Source organism: Hakea prostrata, chromosome 2 (genome assembly GCF_041222555.1).
Source record: "Hakea prostrata isolate BN-2017 chromosome 2, UWA_Hpros_2, whole genome shotgun sequence".
In the NCBI taxonomy this organism is placed as follows: Eukaryota; Viridiplantae; Streptophyta; class Magnoliopsida; order Proteales; family Proteaceae; genus Hakea; species Hakea prostrata.
Window position 1 is genome coordinate 73,106,867 of NC_142601.1, and position 14,340 is coordinate 73,121,206.

The 14,340-nt window shown below is 36.0% G+C and overlaps 2 protein-coding genes across 2 annotated transcripts; both read left to right on the top strand.

The window, feature by feature from the left end:
- On the top strand, positions 1 to 2,599 carry LOC149026345 (zinc transporter 3-like). Its single transcript, XM_089143296.1, has 3 exons — positions 1 to 612; positions 708 to 857; positions 1,008 to 2,599. The coding sequence occupies exons 1-3, from the start codon at positions 1 to 3 to the stop codon at positions 1,311 to 1,313; spliced, it is 1,068 nt and encodes a 355-aa protein (XP_088999422.1). The 3' UTR covers positions 1,314 to 2,599.
- A 3,642-nt stretch (positions 2,600 to 6,241) lies between these two features.
- LOC149026346 (zinc transporter 1-like) lies at positions 6,242 to 7,998 on the top strand. The gene is made up of 3 exons (XM_089146638.1): positions 6,242 to 6,933; positions 7,023 to 7,172; positions 7,384 to 7,998. Exons 1-3 carry the CDS (start codon positions 6,322 to 6,324, stop codon positions 7,687 to 7,689), a joined length of 1,068 nt encoding a protein of 355 aa, XP_089002764.1. The 5' UTR covers positions 6,242 to 6,321; the 3' UTR covers positions 7,690 to 7,998.
- The last annotated feature ends 6,342 nt before the right edge of the window (positions 7,999 to 14,340 follow it).

A 14,340-nucleotide genomic window follows, 5' to 3' on the forward strand; every position in this document is an offset into this window, starting at 1 on the left:
ATGAAGAAGGAAAGGGTTATTGCATTCATCATTCTCTTCTATATATTCTTGCCTCTTATTTTGGTTTCGGGTGAAGGTACATGCAACAAAAATGAAGAAAGACATCGTAACAACCGTTTAGCTTCGAAGTATAAGATGGTGGGTCTAATTTCCATTCTTGGAGCCAGTGTCATTGGGGTTTGTTTGCCGATTATTGGGAAGAAGATTCCTGCTCTGGGACTGGAAAGTGATTTCTTCTTCATCTTTAAAGCTTTTGCAGCTGGTGTGATTTTGGCAACTGGATTTGTTCATGTGTTACCCGATGCATTCGAAACTTTGACAAATCCGTGTCTCAAAGGGAAAGTTTGGGATTTTCCATTTTCTGGTTTCATTGCAATGCTTGCAGCAATGGGTACATTGTGTGTAGATAGTTTGGCTTCTTGGTACTACTTAAGGTCACACTATTCAGAACTTGTTAAAGCAGGCGAGGAAGTAGCTGGTGAACATGGAGGTCAAACTGAAATTCATACTCATGCTGCTACTCAAGCTGCTACTCATGCTGCTACTCATGGTCATGCTCATGGGTCTGACATGCCCATTTCCACCCTTATTCGGCATCGAATAATTTCACAGGTATTCATTCTGTAAGTTTATAATGGAAGAGAAGAGATATGGTCATTCTTCTTCTTTTTTCTTTTTTGTAATTTTATAAATTATGCATGTAGTAGGTGTTGGAGCTTGGAATTGTTGTGCACTCAGTTATCATCGGAATTTCGTTAGGTGCTTCTGAAAACCCACATACCATAAGACCCATGATTGGTGCCTTGATTTTCCATCAGTTCTTTGAGGGGATGGGACTTGGTGGATGCATCTGTCAGGTAATGGCTTCTATCACTACAAATTCTTCCGTGTTTTTTCTTCTTCTGTTCCACTCTATTGATCGAAATGCATTTTTTTAAGGTACAAAGCAATATATAATAAGTTTTGAGATTCTTAATTATCTGTTTTTTGCTGCTGTGTTTTGATAGGCGAAATTCAAGTCTAGATCAGTAAAAATTATGGCAATCTTTTTCTCCCTCACCACACCCTTTGGGATTGCATTGGGCATAGGTATGACAAACGTTTATCGCGTGAACGGCTCAACAGCACTAATTGTTGAAGGGGTTTTCAACGCTGCTTCAGCTGGGATATTGATCTACATGGCACTTGTTGATCTACTAGCAAATGACTTCATGAGTCCAAGGATGCAAACCAGTGGAAAGCTTCAGTTTGGAGCCAATCTCTCGCTTCTTCTTGGAGCAGGTTGTATGTCTTTGGTAGGTATATGGGCTTAACTTAAATTAGTAGACATCGAAATAGAGAAAGAGAAATCTTTAAAGCTAATTTCTTTGAAAGTAATAAATTTCTTCTTCATGTGTATATTGTATGTATTGTAATAGTGATCTTTAATTACCTTCCAATATGAAATTACTAGAATTGCTAAAAAAATGGCTTAAGTTAGTTGGTAGAGAAGGGGAAATCTTTATAGTTTTCATAGCAAACTGATATATGGAAAATGGCGCGTCTCCTTTCGATCAAGAATCCAATGTCATGAAAATTCTTATCTCTTATTTTCTTCAAGTGGCAAATGTAGGATGTATAGGAATTAGAAGTTACGCAACTTATATTGCTCTCTGAAACTGTTTCTTTGGTAAAAGTACTATCGTTTTTGATTATTTGTAATCGTCTTTCTTCAGTTTCTCTGCCTTTTCTCCAAAACAGACAAAGATGAATATGAATTGGTCTATGTTTACTTGATCTCTATATGTTAGGTTGGTAAAATAATTATAAATTTTACAAATGGTAGCAGACGTGAAAAAGGAAAAGTAAGATTTCTACTGGGTGCTGATTAGAACAAGCATAGGAGTTTTGGCTCTAGTAATTAAATGTTTTTCTGATGGGGTTGATTAAAACACATTTTAAGTGGAAGGTGAAATAGTGACCATCACTAATAAAAACTCCCATGCTTTCAATTGGAATGATGATTCCTTGTGGCATGATAACATATTTAATATAAGCTTAGGTAGCAAATCCCACTGCATATATATGTCTATCTCCTCAGGGACAAAAAAACTGTAACCAAAATAACATTGGAAGTGCTTCTTATGACACTCTGAATTGACTTGTTACCACTTTCTTTTCACTCATATCTTTATTAGACTTGAATGACTTGAAGGAAGCTAGGTTGGATTAAATCATCTTTCCACTAGTTAAATGCTAAGATATGACACTTAGAAATCACAAGCATGCCAAGACTGATTAGGCACAATGTTATTGAGCATTGTCAATTAGCTTTAAACCATTATTAATCCAAGAGACAGGTGTAGTGAGTTAGAGAAAGAGTATTAATTGAAAGCATTGATCTGATAAATACAAGAAATTAAGCCTGTCCAATTTTCCCCTCCTTTTTCTTATTTGGGTGAAATCTGATCTTCTCATTCCAATGTGTTCTCTTTCTTTTTTTTGGGTCAAGATTCTATTGTGTTCTCATGGTCAAAATTGATAGACTGGATGAAATTGAAGTTATAGATAACAGTGGCTAGTTCTGGTCATCAACCTCTGAATTTCAAATGTTCTGGTCATCAACTTGTTCTAGATTTCAAATGGCTAATATATATATATTCCCATTTGAACTTTTGAAGTGAAAAAAATCTTGCACTTGCCTAATCTTCAAAAATCTAAAAGTCAAGACTTTGAACAATTTGGAGCTCTAATGGATGAAACTGTTTCCGTTTGGCTTTTCTACCAAAAAGGAAAAGGCTTCGATTGGATAACTCTTCAAGTCTTAACTCACTCAGGTGATTGAACCCAGGAATGATTCACTTTTGATTTGCTCCTTTAATTACTTGACTGACCCTTTCAGGACCTACAAATGTGCTACCTGCCCAGGCTTCCACCAAGAAAGTTTTCAGTTTTCACTATCCAGGGTTGAGAAAGAGCCGTACTAATCCTATCCCATCCAAGAATTTATAAGCCAAAAAAAACCGTAATATCAGACATCCTCTAAAGTTTAATCTGACCTTCCCAAACAAGCCCAGTTTCCAACCTATCTTTTTATGATTATGTTGCAGATAAAATGAATGATGACAACATCGTTTTCGTGTTTCAATCGTTGCATGTTTTAAGGGACATTAATTTGTTTGCAGGAATAATGTTAAGGTGAAAAAAAAAATGTAGAAAAAAGTTTGAAAAAGTACAATTTTTTCTGCAGTTTGTTTGGTTTGTGGAGTGAAAATATTGCCTGATAAGTTTTCTTAATTTAAAAAACTTTGTCAAGTGAGAAAGTATATTAACATCTTAACTTTTTCAGCTCATATCAATTTAAAATTCTTACAGAATAGATGAGATTTTAAGAATTTCTAATCATTAACCTCAATAATGGAAAAAAGAAAAAAGAAACAAAAACCACTGGACTTCAAAAGCATATATCCCATTCAAAGTGAAAAAATCTAAATTCTGATACTTACGGGACATCTTCTTTTTGTTCTTCTAAAGTCTGTTAGCTTTTCCACCACAAATAGAAGCTCCAAGTGAATGGAATTGCAGAGATAGGGAATCCAAGAACCAAAGGTTCTTTAGTGCAATGACACAAGTAAGGTTTAAACTATATTTGTATTGACTATCAAACCTATCACATGATTTTAAGTGACGTATCGTCTTGTATAAGTTCATCGAGTATTTTATTATACTTATCAATATATTTTAGTACAATTCATTAGAAAGATGTATTGTATCGATTATATCCAATATAGATATGTTTCAATTAACATTATATTGTACTGTAGACAACCCCCTCACCCCGAGAAAAAAAAAATTTAACTTCTTAAAATAAGACCATTTTGACCCTTTTCTTATTATTTTTTGGGCCTTTTAATTCTCTTCTATAGTAAAATATCAGAACTTATTCTGCTTTATGTTGAAATATTTTTTAAAAGATAAAGCCAAATGGATGGAAATGACATTATAACCCCCTATTGTTAAATTGTAGCTCTACCCGTCCATGTAAAGCCTACAAAATGTACACCATGTCACCATCCTTGGTGGTGGGAATCTTATATATCTTAATGCATGGAGTTTATTAGCATATGCCCATGTCAGGGAATCTTATATATCTTATGCATAGAGTCTATTAGCACATGCCCATAACCATTCGTTTCCATCAGATGGGAAGATAAAATATCTCAGGGTGGGTACATGGCATGAGGTCATAAAAACCAATCAGAAATAAGTTGTGAAGCTAATGCTGGGTTGATAGAGTGGTAGAGATCTATGCTTCTCAGTGGAGAGGTTGTGGGTTCAACCTTTGCAGACAACGTTTCCTCCTGAGGATGTAATCAAGGTGCGTTCAAACTGGCCCGATTGAACTTTCAGCTTCCAAAAAAAAGAGAAATAAGCTACGAAAGATTTCTATATCATCACCTCAACAAGTCTAACTTCTTGGGCCATTTAAGAAGGATCCCTTTTGTCCTTTGAGTCCACTCAAAGGGTGTTTATGTATCATAACTTAAATTTTATTTTTCTTTTTTAATTGGTCCCTTCAACTTTATTAATTTCCTTTTTTCCTTCTTATTGTCTTTTCCTAACTAAAAGTTGTTTTGGTCTCCCTCCTTCGCCGCATATTGTTTCCTATCGACTAACTAATTATTGTTATTGTAGTCCTTTTTTATTAAAAAAGATATTTGAATGCTTCTTCTAAAATTAAATACATAAACTATCTATAAACAAATCGATACACGTAAAAGGTTTTTCTTCTATACTTTGCTATTGATTGTTTATGGTTACTATCAACATAAACAATAATTTTATTCATAATCTTTATCGAATCTTTGATTTCTATTCATTAAAAGACTAGTTAGATAGCCCAACCACCTTAGCTTCACACGGCGCTTCGTTTAATTATGCTAATAAAAGGACGATGCCATGATTCGAAAAGTCCATTGTAATATTTAAGGTTTTTCAAAACAAAACTATATGGTCCAACTTTGTTAAACTTTCTTAGTTTGAATTTTTCAATGTATAAGAGTCGAGAACTATCATACAAAAAAAAAAAAAAAAAAAGTCCAAGACTACAAAATTATTGACCTACAACAGCACATTTCAAAGATAGTGACCTCACCTAAAAGGATAGAGTAAGGCCTTTGAATTGCCATACTTTTATGTTTACACCTTTATTCTTGAAAAATCTGAACAGAAGACTTTAATGTCCATCAATTTGGGCCTCACAAGGCAATGTTATTCTAAAAGAGTTGATGGAATAATAATAATGAAAAAATTTTCAGCACTACCCACGAGGAGAAGGAAGAGTAAATATCTAAAAGAAAATCCATGAAACCCACAAAATGAGTTTTCCATCATAGGGCAATTATACTAAAAGAGTTGGCACCTAAATAATGCATTTGTATTGAACAACGTACCCAAATCAACCGAAGATGAGATCTTCTATCCATGTCAGGATAGATGTCTGTGCTCGCCTCATTTCTTTATACTACACATCCGGAGAGAGGTCTGCCTTTAAAATTTGACAAGAAAAAATCAAAGGTAAGCTTCTCCCTCCCCTAGGGAAGAACTCCTTAATAAAAAAACATGTAAGTAGAATACAAACATCTATCAATGAAGGTAGAAAGATTCGGACTCAACCAACCTTTAACCTTTAGTTCATTCAATATCTAACGAGGCCGGCCTTCCATATTGGAATCATTATGAACTGTATATATCATGATCATCGAGATGTGATTGACAAAGATTTCCATATATATATAGATCGATTCTCCAAAATATCAATGTAGGACCAGCAGGAAGAGTAACCTCTACAAATGGAAGTGTCCATGGAATCTACATGTCATATTAATTTTATTCACTGTTCTTTGTTTTCTTCTTTCTTCTTTTTTCGATAAACCGATTTTATTGACTGGTCAAGTTTGAGAAAAACGGTAATAATCCGACAAAAAATATATATACATTTGGTAAGAATCCTATCCTAGAATTTAAGGACAAGAAAACACGCAATGTCGACATCATTTAATTTGACTCTTCTAAACAAAGCCCAGTTCCCAGCCTACCTTGGAAGAGAGAGCTCGATTCCTCTTCAATCTGGTTTAAATTTAATTAAAATGAGCACATAATGTCGACACTCGTAATCCAAGATTAAAATTACCAAATCTGTTCTAGTCATCTGCACATTTTTTCTTGTGTTCCATCCAAGTCAACGGTTAATCAATCTTAATGCCTAACACTTTGTGGTTCTCAGTTCTATAAAGCCTCTTTCATTCAGTTCTTTCTCTCTGTTCTTAGTTTTAGTTATATATGGAGAAGGTTTTAGGAATCTTGTCTCTTCTCTCGTTTCTCCTCCTTCCCATCTTAGTCTCAGGTGATTGTACATGTAGCACTGAAGAATCGGGAATCAACAAAGATGAAGCTCTCAAGTACAAGATAGGAGCCATCGCTTCCATTCTGTTTGGTGGTGCAGTTGGGGTATGCATTCCAATTCTGGGGAAGAGATTTAAGGCCTTAAGGCCAGAAAATGATATTTTCTTCATAATCAAAGCTTTTGCAGCAGGAGTGATCCTCTCGACTGGGTTCATACATATATTGCCAGATGGGTTTGATAAGTTGACATCTCCATGTCTCAATCAGGACCCATGGGGGAATTTTCCATTCACAGGCTTCATTGCAATGTGTTCTGCAATTGGGACTTTAATGGTGGATACTTTCGCTACTGCATACTTCAATAAAGCCCACTTCAGCCAAGCAAAACCAGTGAACTCAGACATGGAGCATGGAGTAGATGAAGATCACTCTGGTCATATTCATGTTCATACTCATGCCACCCATGGGCATTCACACGGGTCGTCGGTGGTCACAGCTGATGAAAATTCAGCAGCTAAGGAACTTGTGCGGCATCGGGTCATTTCGCAGGTTTGGCTATATTTTGCTGGAGTGTTAATTTTCTTCATTCCTTCATCTGGGTTTAGTGATTTCTTCGAATTTACATATATAAATCTCAGGTTTTGGAGCTGGGGATTGTGGTTCACTCTGTGATAATAGGAATTTCAACTGGTGCTTCTGAAACACCGAGTGTAATAAGGCCTCTGGTTGCAGCCCTTACTTTCCATCAGTTCTTTGAGGGTATTGGACTTGGTGGATGCATCACACAGGTAATCAATCTTCCATCTCTTTTCCTTCATTGGGTGTTTAGGGTCTCCAAATCTTAATGTCAACTTTTGACTTCAAGAAAGAAGGAACTGTACCTACCATCATTAATTCTTCTAATTCAAACTGGGCCCTTCTCAGATTTCAAATTCTGAGACCATTAAATCCTGCAATTCTCATAATTGATGGGCTCTGCCATTCTGTTCTGTTGAACAGGCAAAATTCAAAGCCAGAGCTGCTACAACTATGGCTATTTTCTTCTCCCTTACAACACCGATTGGGATTGCAATAGGTATTGGAATAACGAACGTTTACAAGGAAGATAGCCCCACTGCTCTCATCATTGAAGGGGTTCTTAATTCTGCTGCTGCTGGTATTTTGATTTACATGGCTTTGGTCGATTTACTTGCAGCTGATTTCATGAATTCCAGGATGCAAGGCAACATGAGACTTCAGATAGGAGCTCAAATCTCCCTTCTCATAGGGGCTGGTTGTATGGCTGTTTTGGCTAAATGGGCTTGAACTGTTAATACATGGGGTTTGTGTTAATTGCCCCTTTTTCAAATCTATTTTATTAGTATTAGAGTAACAGGAAAAGATACTGGTTTTTATATAATTTTGTCAATATTTTATCAAGTGATGTCAATTTTTCTGATCAACCAGAACGTGATTCAATTATTAATTTTGGGTCATTTTGGTATGGTTTCTTGTCGTACTTGGGTTGATCTTTGATTTTGAGAATTTTTTTTTCAAACTGAGGTTTATCCTTTTCAGTTTTTTATGTAATTTTGTCAATTTTTCTGATCAGTCAGAACGTGATTCAATTATTAATTTTGGGTCATCATTAGGAATAATTTTATATATAATATAAATATAAAGCAGAATTTTATTTCTAGTTTTAAAGCGAATCGAACTCTTAACTTTATATGCATGATCTTATCAACGGAACCAGCAATTGAACTCTTTTCTTACATCGCATGACATATTGAGAACAGCAATTACCATCGAGAAAAGAGCAGCTTCGATCTATGAAAGATTCACCATTTTTTCCAAACTTTGTAATATATAATCTCATTAATACATATCTAAACCGGATTAACTGTCAACAATCCATGGATTCAAGGCATAAAATTGAACTTACAGAAAGAAATATAGAGAATTCATAATTTGTGTTCATGCTTACGTTGCTGATAAAATGAGTGATGAGAACAGGGTTTTCCTGTTTCAATACTAAACATGTTTTAATCACCACTTTTATGTTTGAGAGAGTCCAACTAATCTTAGTGTTGGTCTATAAATACTAACTGGAAGCAACAGTTTGGGTATTTCAATCTAGATACTCAGGGCTTAATGCTTTAAGCAACCTTCTACTTAAACCCTAATCCTAACAGAAATTGGGTCTCAATTTGTAAGTGACGTTAGATCATGGATGATGGGTTGGACAGAGGTTGTTGGTGAAGAAAACAAGTTTGCTGATTTTGAGGTGGTGTGAATTCAATGCAGCTGACGTTAGGGGATGGATTGGAAAAAGTTGTTGGGAAAGAAAACAAATCTCCCTTCTCATCAGGGCACCTTGTATGGCTGTTCTGGCTAAATGAGCTACTTTGATCTCTGAAAGATTTGCCATTTTACAAACATTTTAATATATAATCTCCTTCGTCTATCTCTAAACAAATTAACTGCCAGCAATCCATGGATTCAAGGCATGAGATGGAATTTTCAGAAAGAAATGTGGAGAATTCATAATCTATGGTCATGCTTATGTTGCGGATAGAATGACTAATGACAGCAGGGTTTTCTTGTTTCAATGTTAAACAAGTTTTAATGACCAATTTTTATGTTTCACCCAACCCCAACTAATTGATATACGGCACTCCATCATCATTGTCTATATAATGCAATGCAACACAGCTTCTCCCAACACCTACAAACTTGAACCTCCTTTTCCTGAGCTCTACTTAAGTGCTATGCATTAACTGTGTTGTGCATGGTCGAGATTTTTGCTTGTTTTGCTCTCTTAAACCACAAAATTTCCTTGTCATGTCACCGATTGCAAGGGTCTTTCTTAAAGCATGTGAAGAAATGGGGAAGAGACATAAAAACTCAACACTATACATATTCAAAAGCAGGAAATTTATCAGGGTCCTTTTCTGACTTGTCACACATCTATTTAATGTGATTTATAAATGGTTTTCAACCATTTGATGTGATGTTGGGACACATGGCACACATCTACAATCAGAAATGGACCTGATATGAGTCCGAGATACTACTGGGAGAAACGAACAAATAGATAACCCTAATTTAATGTCTACCTACTTTGACATAACTACACATTCTTTGGTGTTTAGAGTCTCCAATTTAATGTCTAGTTTGACTTCGAGGATGCGAATCTGTTCTTTTGTTTCCTTGTGAGGGAGGATTGTCATGAATTACCAAGAAAGAAAGAAATAATTGAGTGAGGATTGTGGTCCTCGTTTTATGATTCCAAAGGTTGTGTCTTTTTCTACTTGTTTTTTTAATGTAAATAAATAAAATTTCTTAGCAAAAAATAAGAAGAAAAAAATATCACTCACGCATGACTCAAGGATACGGGCAGCAGAGGAATTTAATACGGGCAGCAGATGATGATGATGATGATGATGCCAAGAGGTTATCCTTCTTGTGAACATTCGTTATCTCAGCCGGTGTCGTGAGGGACAAGAAAAGAACCATAATTGCAGCAGCTCTAGCTTTGAATTTTGCCCGTTCAACATTATGTTCAACACTTAACTAGCAAGTAATCCCTAGTAATGTAATGGTAAGATGTATGAAATTTGCAGCGTTAATTGGATGGTCTCAGAATTTGAATACTGAGTTGTGCCCAGTTTGAATTACAAGTACATCTTTCTTGGCTACGATACCCTTGCCTTCTTCTCTGGGCTGAAATCTTTGAATTCATATAACCAAACAGACCCTTAAGAAATTACAAGTACATCTTTCTTCGTTACGATACCCTTATTTTCTTCACTGGGCTGTGAGCATTTCAATAACTTTATAAAAAAAATTGGATTGAACGTCGAGATGGTACACCCACTCATTTTAGGTTTTAGTATATCCTCAAAATGTCTTTTTGATATTCTCTTACATCTAGTGGTGAGCTGAATTAAAAAGAAACATGGTCCATTATCCAAACCCATCTAGTATGGGTGTAGATAAAACTCTGTTGGCCCAAACCAACCTAAATTTGCTCTAAGTCCAGACTGATTTCAACTTTATTTTTGAGTTACAAATTAACATTCCAGCAAAATATAGCCAAACCTGCTAAATGACCCGATGCCACACAAGTTCCTTAGGGATTGTATGGTAACCATTCTGTGCTAAAATTCCCACTTCAGGACAAAATCCACTTTTTATGCTTCTGTGCTGAAATGGGCAAATTTGGTACAGAATCTATAGTAAAATCTTGTATGGTTGGACACAGAGATTGGCACATTTATCTGCCATCTTGGCACAAAATCTTGTATGGTATGTACAAAGTTATTAGAGTACAAAATGGGCACGCTTTTTTTGTTTTTTTAATAAAACCAAAAGAAAACTAAGCTAAATACAAATACCATATAAAACATTAAAACCAAAAGAAAGATCACCAAAGGCTCCATCTATTTATGGAAAAATGATTTTCATTATTTGTCAAAAACATAATTAACAACATGAATCCTGATGGAATCGAACCATCATACCCTAGAAACTTTCTAGGTGCTCTTCCATTTGAGCTAAGGATTCCCACCTACAAAAACACATGTTGGATCGATCCAAAAGAGTCCCTATTATGAAAATAGCCATAAAATAAATATTTTTCTTCTATGACAAACAAAAGGTTAAGCAAAGAACCTATTTCTAGTCATAAAAGAAATATTATTCTTCCAACAGTAGAGAATAGCCATGACTTCCAACAACAAACCCAGTTAAGTTGCACTTCAATTTTCACAGATAATAAATGATAAGACCACATCTTTCATGCAACGCTTAAGATTTAGAAAGCAACTCATCTCCATAAGACATAAAACAAACGATCATTAACAACTAAAACATATCAATATCTTAACCCAGGCTAAAAAACCAGAATATAACTTGCAAATACTATCTGAAATCAGAACCAGAATTTCAGTAGCTCACACCAACATCTACCTAATCTATTAACACTTAAACTAAGACTAACTTTATAGAATGAAACAACATGGTTGAAGTTCAATGGAGCAACTAGTGCATTCAAGCTACCTTAATCCCAACCACCCCTTCATGAGAGCCATTCAAGTGACAAGAACTACATAGAAAACATGAACATACACAACACACTTCATGAACAAGCATAATAGATGAAATTTCAATGCATGTGATTCATATATTTTTCATACTAGGTCTTCAATGGCTCTGGTAACTGCAGTTAAGTGTTATTTACACATCCCATCAGAACAGTCCAGAGAAACTCTATTTGGAGATGTTTCCAGTGGTTCATAGCATTTTGTTCTTTAGGCAAAACAATACACACTTAAAGTACAAGGTTAATTCATTCAATTTAACCACTCTTGAGCAGATAATAAAGCAGCAATAACAGAACTTCTCCTGTAGGCCATTGTGCTAGTTTTATTAACATAGCTAGTAGCGCTGACTGCAATACTAATGTTAACAACAATATGACTTTGAAGACTCTGGTAACTGCAGTTAAGTGTTATTTACACATCCCATTAGAACAGTCCAGAGAAACTCTATTTGGAGATGTTTCCAGTGGTTCATAGCATTTTGTTCTTTAGGCAAAACAATATACACTTAAAGTACAAGGTTAATTCATTCAATTTAACCACTCTTGAGCAGATAATAAAGCAGCAATAACAGAACTTCTCCTGTAGACCATTGTGCTGGTTTTTGAACTGTCGAGATCAGATATTTTAAAGTTCTGAGCACTGGAATTAGTGGGCAAAGCATGCACATCCAAACATGCTTATGTAGTTCTAACAATTGTGTTTAAAATTCAAGACTTCATAATCGAGCAGGAAATCAGTACTAGGACCTGGCCAGACTTCATAATAGGTGACTATATTGAATATCCAAATCTTCTGATCTAAGTTCAGATGGGATATTGAGAAGAGTCTGAATGCTAGATCTGATATGTTACTGCTTGACATTTAAGTTCTCAACCACTTATTTATTCCAGAATTTTAATGGGTAGGGCATCAATTCAATCATAATCACCTCATGAAGAGATCACTCGTATCCTCCATAAAACCACTAGTCTCATCCTATTCATCCCCATCTCCCCCCTCTTAAGTTGATTTTCACCCTTTTTCCTAAATCTGAAGAACAATTAATTTTCCCCTGGTTTTCCTTCTTCCCATATTCCCTGCACTGATGGATAAAACCAAAAACAATAGAAGATATAACCAATCTGAAATTACGAAGTAATACCAATATTATCTATCCAACTAAACTATAAATCAAACTAGATGAGGCTGATGTTGATGCATAAAGAGTTTACACTCACCATATACACTCACCATATGTGAGGGAAGGGGAGGGAGGGAGAAAGTGACATGAAGTTCGTGCTAAAAAAAAAACACAGATAATGCAGAAGCTTAAGAGGAACTGCTGTACTATTAGAAACCCTGAAAAGGCAAAGGGAAAGGTTCACTGCTGCAGCTTCCAAGTTCCAACAGAATGGAGTAATCTCATCAAGTCTATTTGATGCTTTCAACAGGAAACTGAAAAAACTTCTGCAACTTTTTCAAAACATTATGTATACATGTACAAAGCAATAAGCCTTCTTTCTTATTCCATCTGGTAGCAAGCAAAATCAGGGCAAGTGAAAATGTGAAATTATATCAGCACCAGAACATTTGCTAATATGATTGCAATTAATTAACTCCAATCACTAAAACTATTTGGTTTGTAATTTTTACTTTCAACTTTTTCCTTGCAACCCACTTGAATGTGAAAATGAGAATGAGGATTACATCTGAAAACTATTACTACTAGTTTTCAGATGTAATCTTCACACTTTTAAAAAAGAAATCTGACAAAAATTCTAGAAAGAATTGGTAAAACCATGTTTAATCTGAAGGGTGGGTTGGGCTCCTTCGATTCCCTTTACTACAGCTAGCACTTGTATTCTCTTCGTCTTTCTCTTTTAAGTTTTCCTGTTCTTGGGTACCAAACATAGCTTTTGAGAAGTGGAGATCCCTTCCTCACAATCCAAGTGTATTTTGAGGCATAGGCAAAGGATGGCCCAAAAAAAACCACTTTCTTCAGTGAGCACGTTCTTGGCAGTCGTCATGTTTCACTATAACATTGCATTTCTGCCTCTTGAAGTGTGTAGCAGATTCAAATATATCATGCCCTGTCCTACCATTACTCAACTTACACAAGAAACGATCAAAAGTGCAAAGTAACAAGCAACATCAATTTAATTAAGTTAATCAAAGAACATGGAAAAATTCTAGCTTTCTACTGTCCAAATCACACTATTAAAGAGCCGTAGCAGCATTAGGTACAAAAGCTTAACTCAGAAACAGGAGGCTACACTAGCTCAATAGTTGGGCTGGCACAGCAGAGTCATACACACCTTAGAGCGAGATGAGAGAGACGAGGTGAGAGACCTTGAGAGCAGAATCCACAACCAAAAGCTCTTCGGTAACCTTGCTCGAACTACAGTGCAGAATCCACAACCAGAGGTCAGGGTAAGCCCTAATTTCACCCCAATCCGAACATAAATTATTGGAGAAAAAAGGACTAGACAAAAACATACCACAGGGCAGTCACAGATGCAAGGGCTCCTCTTCTCACGAAATCGGTCTATGCTCTTCTTCAACCTCCAATACAAAGCAGGCAGACAAACTCGAGAGAGTCCAGCAACCCAGATACTTAAGCGAGAGACGAGACAGAGCCAAAGAGAGATGATAGAGGGGCAGAGAGACGAGAGAGAGCAGAGAGAGAGACGACAGAGTCGAGAGATGCACAGAGACACGAGGGAGACGAGAGGTCTTATGTAGGGCTGCCAAAGTGCCGTTGAGAGATGACCGTTGTGAGAGACGATGACCGTTGAGAGAGACGATGACCGTTGAGAGAGGTCGCTAGAGAGTGTAGAGAGACGAGAGTGATGAGGAGCTTTGAGGAGCTTTTAGGGTTATCCTGAAATTA

Coding starts and splice junctions, on each gene's coding strand:
- LOC149026345 (XM_089143296.1), top strand. CDS start 1: ATGAAGAAGGAAAGGGTTATTGCATTCATCATTCTCTTCTATATATTC. Junction 613..707: donor GGCATCGAATAATTTCACAG/GTATTCATTCTG, acceptor TGCATGTAGTAG/GTGTTGGAGCTTGGAATTGT. Junction 858..1,007: donor TTGGTGGATGCATCTGTCAG/GTAATGGCTTCT, acceptor GTGTTTTGATAG/GCGAAATTCAAGTCTAGATC.
- LOC149026346 (XM_089146638.1), top strand. CDS start 6,322: ATGGAGAAGGTTTTAGGAATCTTGTCTCTTCTCTCGTTTCTCCTCCTT. Junction 6,934..7,022: donor GGCATCGGGTCATTTCGCAG/GTTTGGCTATAT, acceptor TATAAATCTCAG/GTTTTGGAGCTGGGGATTGT. Junction 7,173..7,383: donor TTGGTGGATGCATCACACAG/GTAATCAATCTT, acceptor TCTGTTGAACAG/GCAAAATTCAAAGCCAGAGC.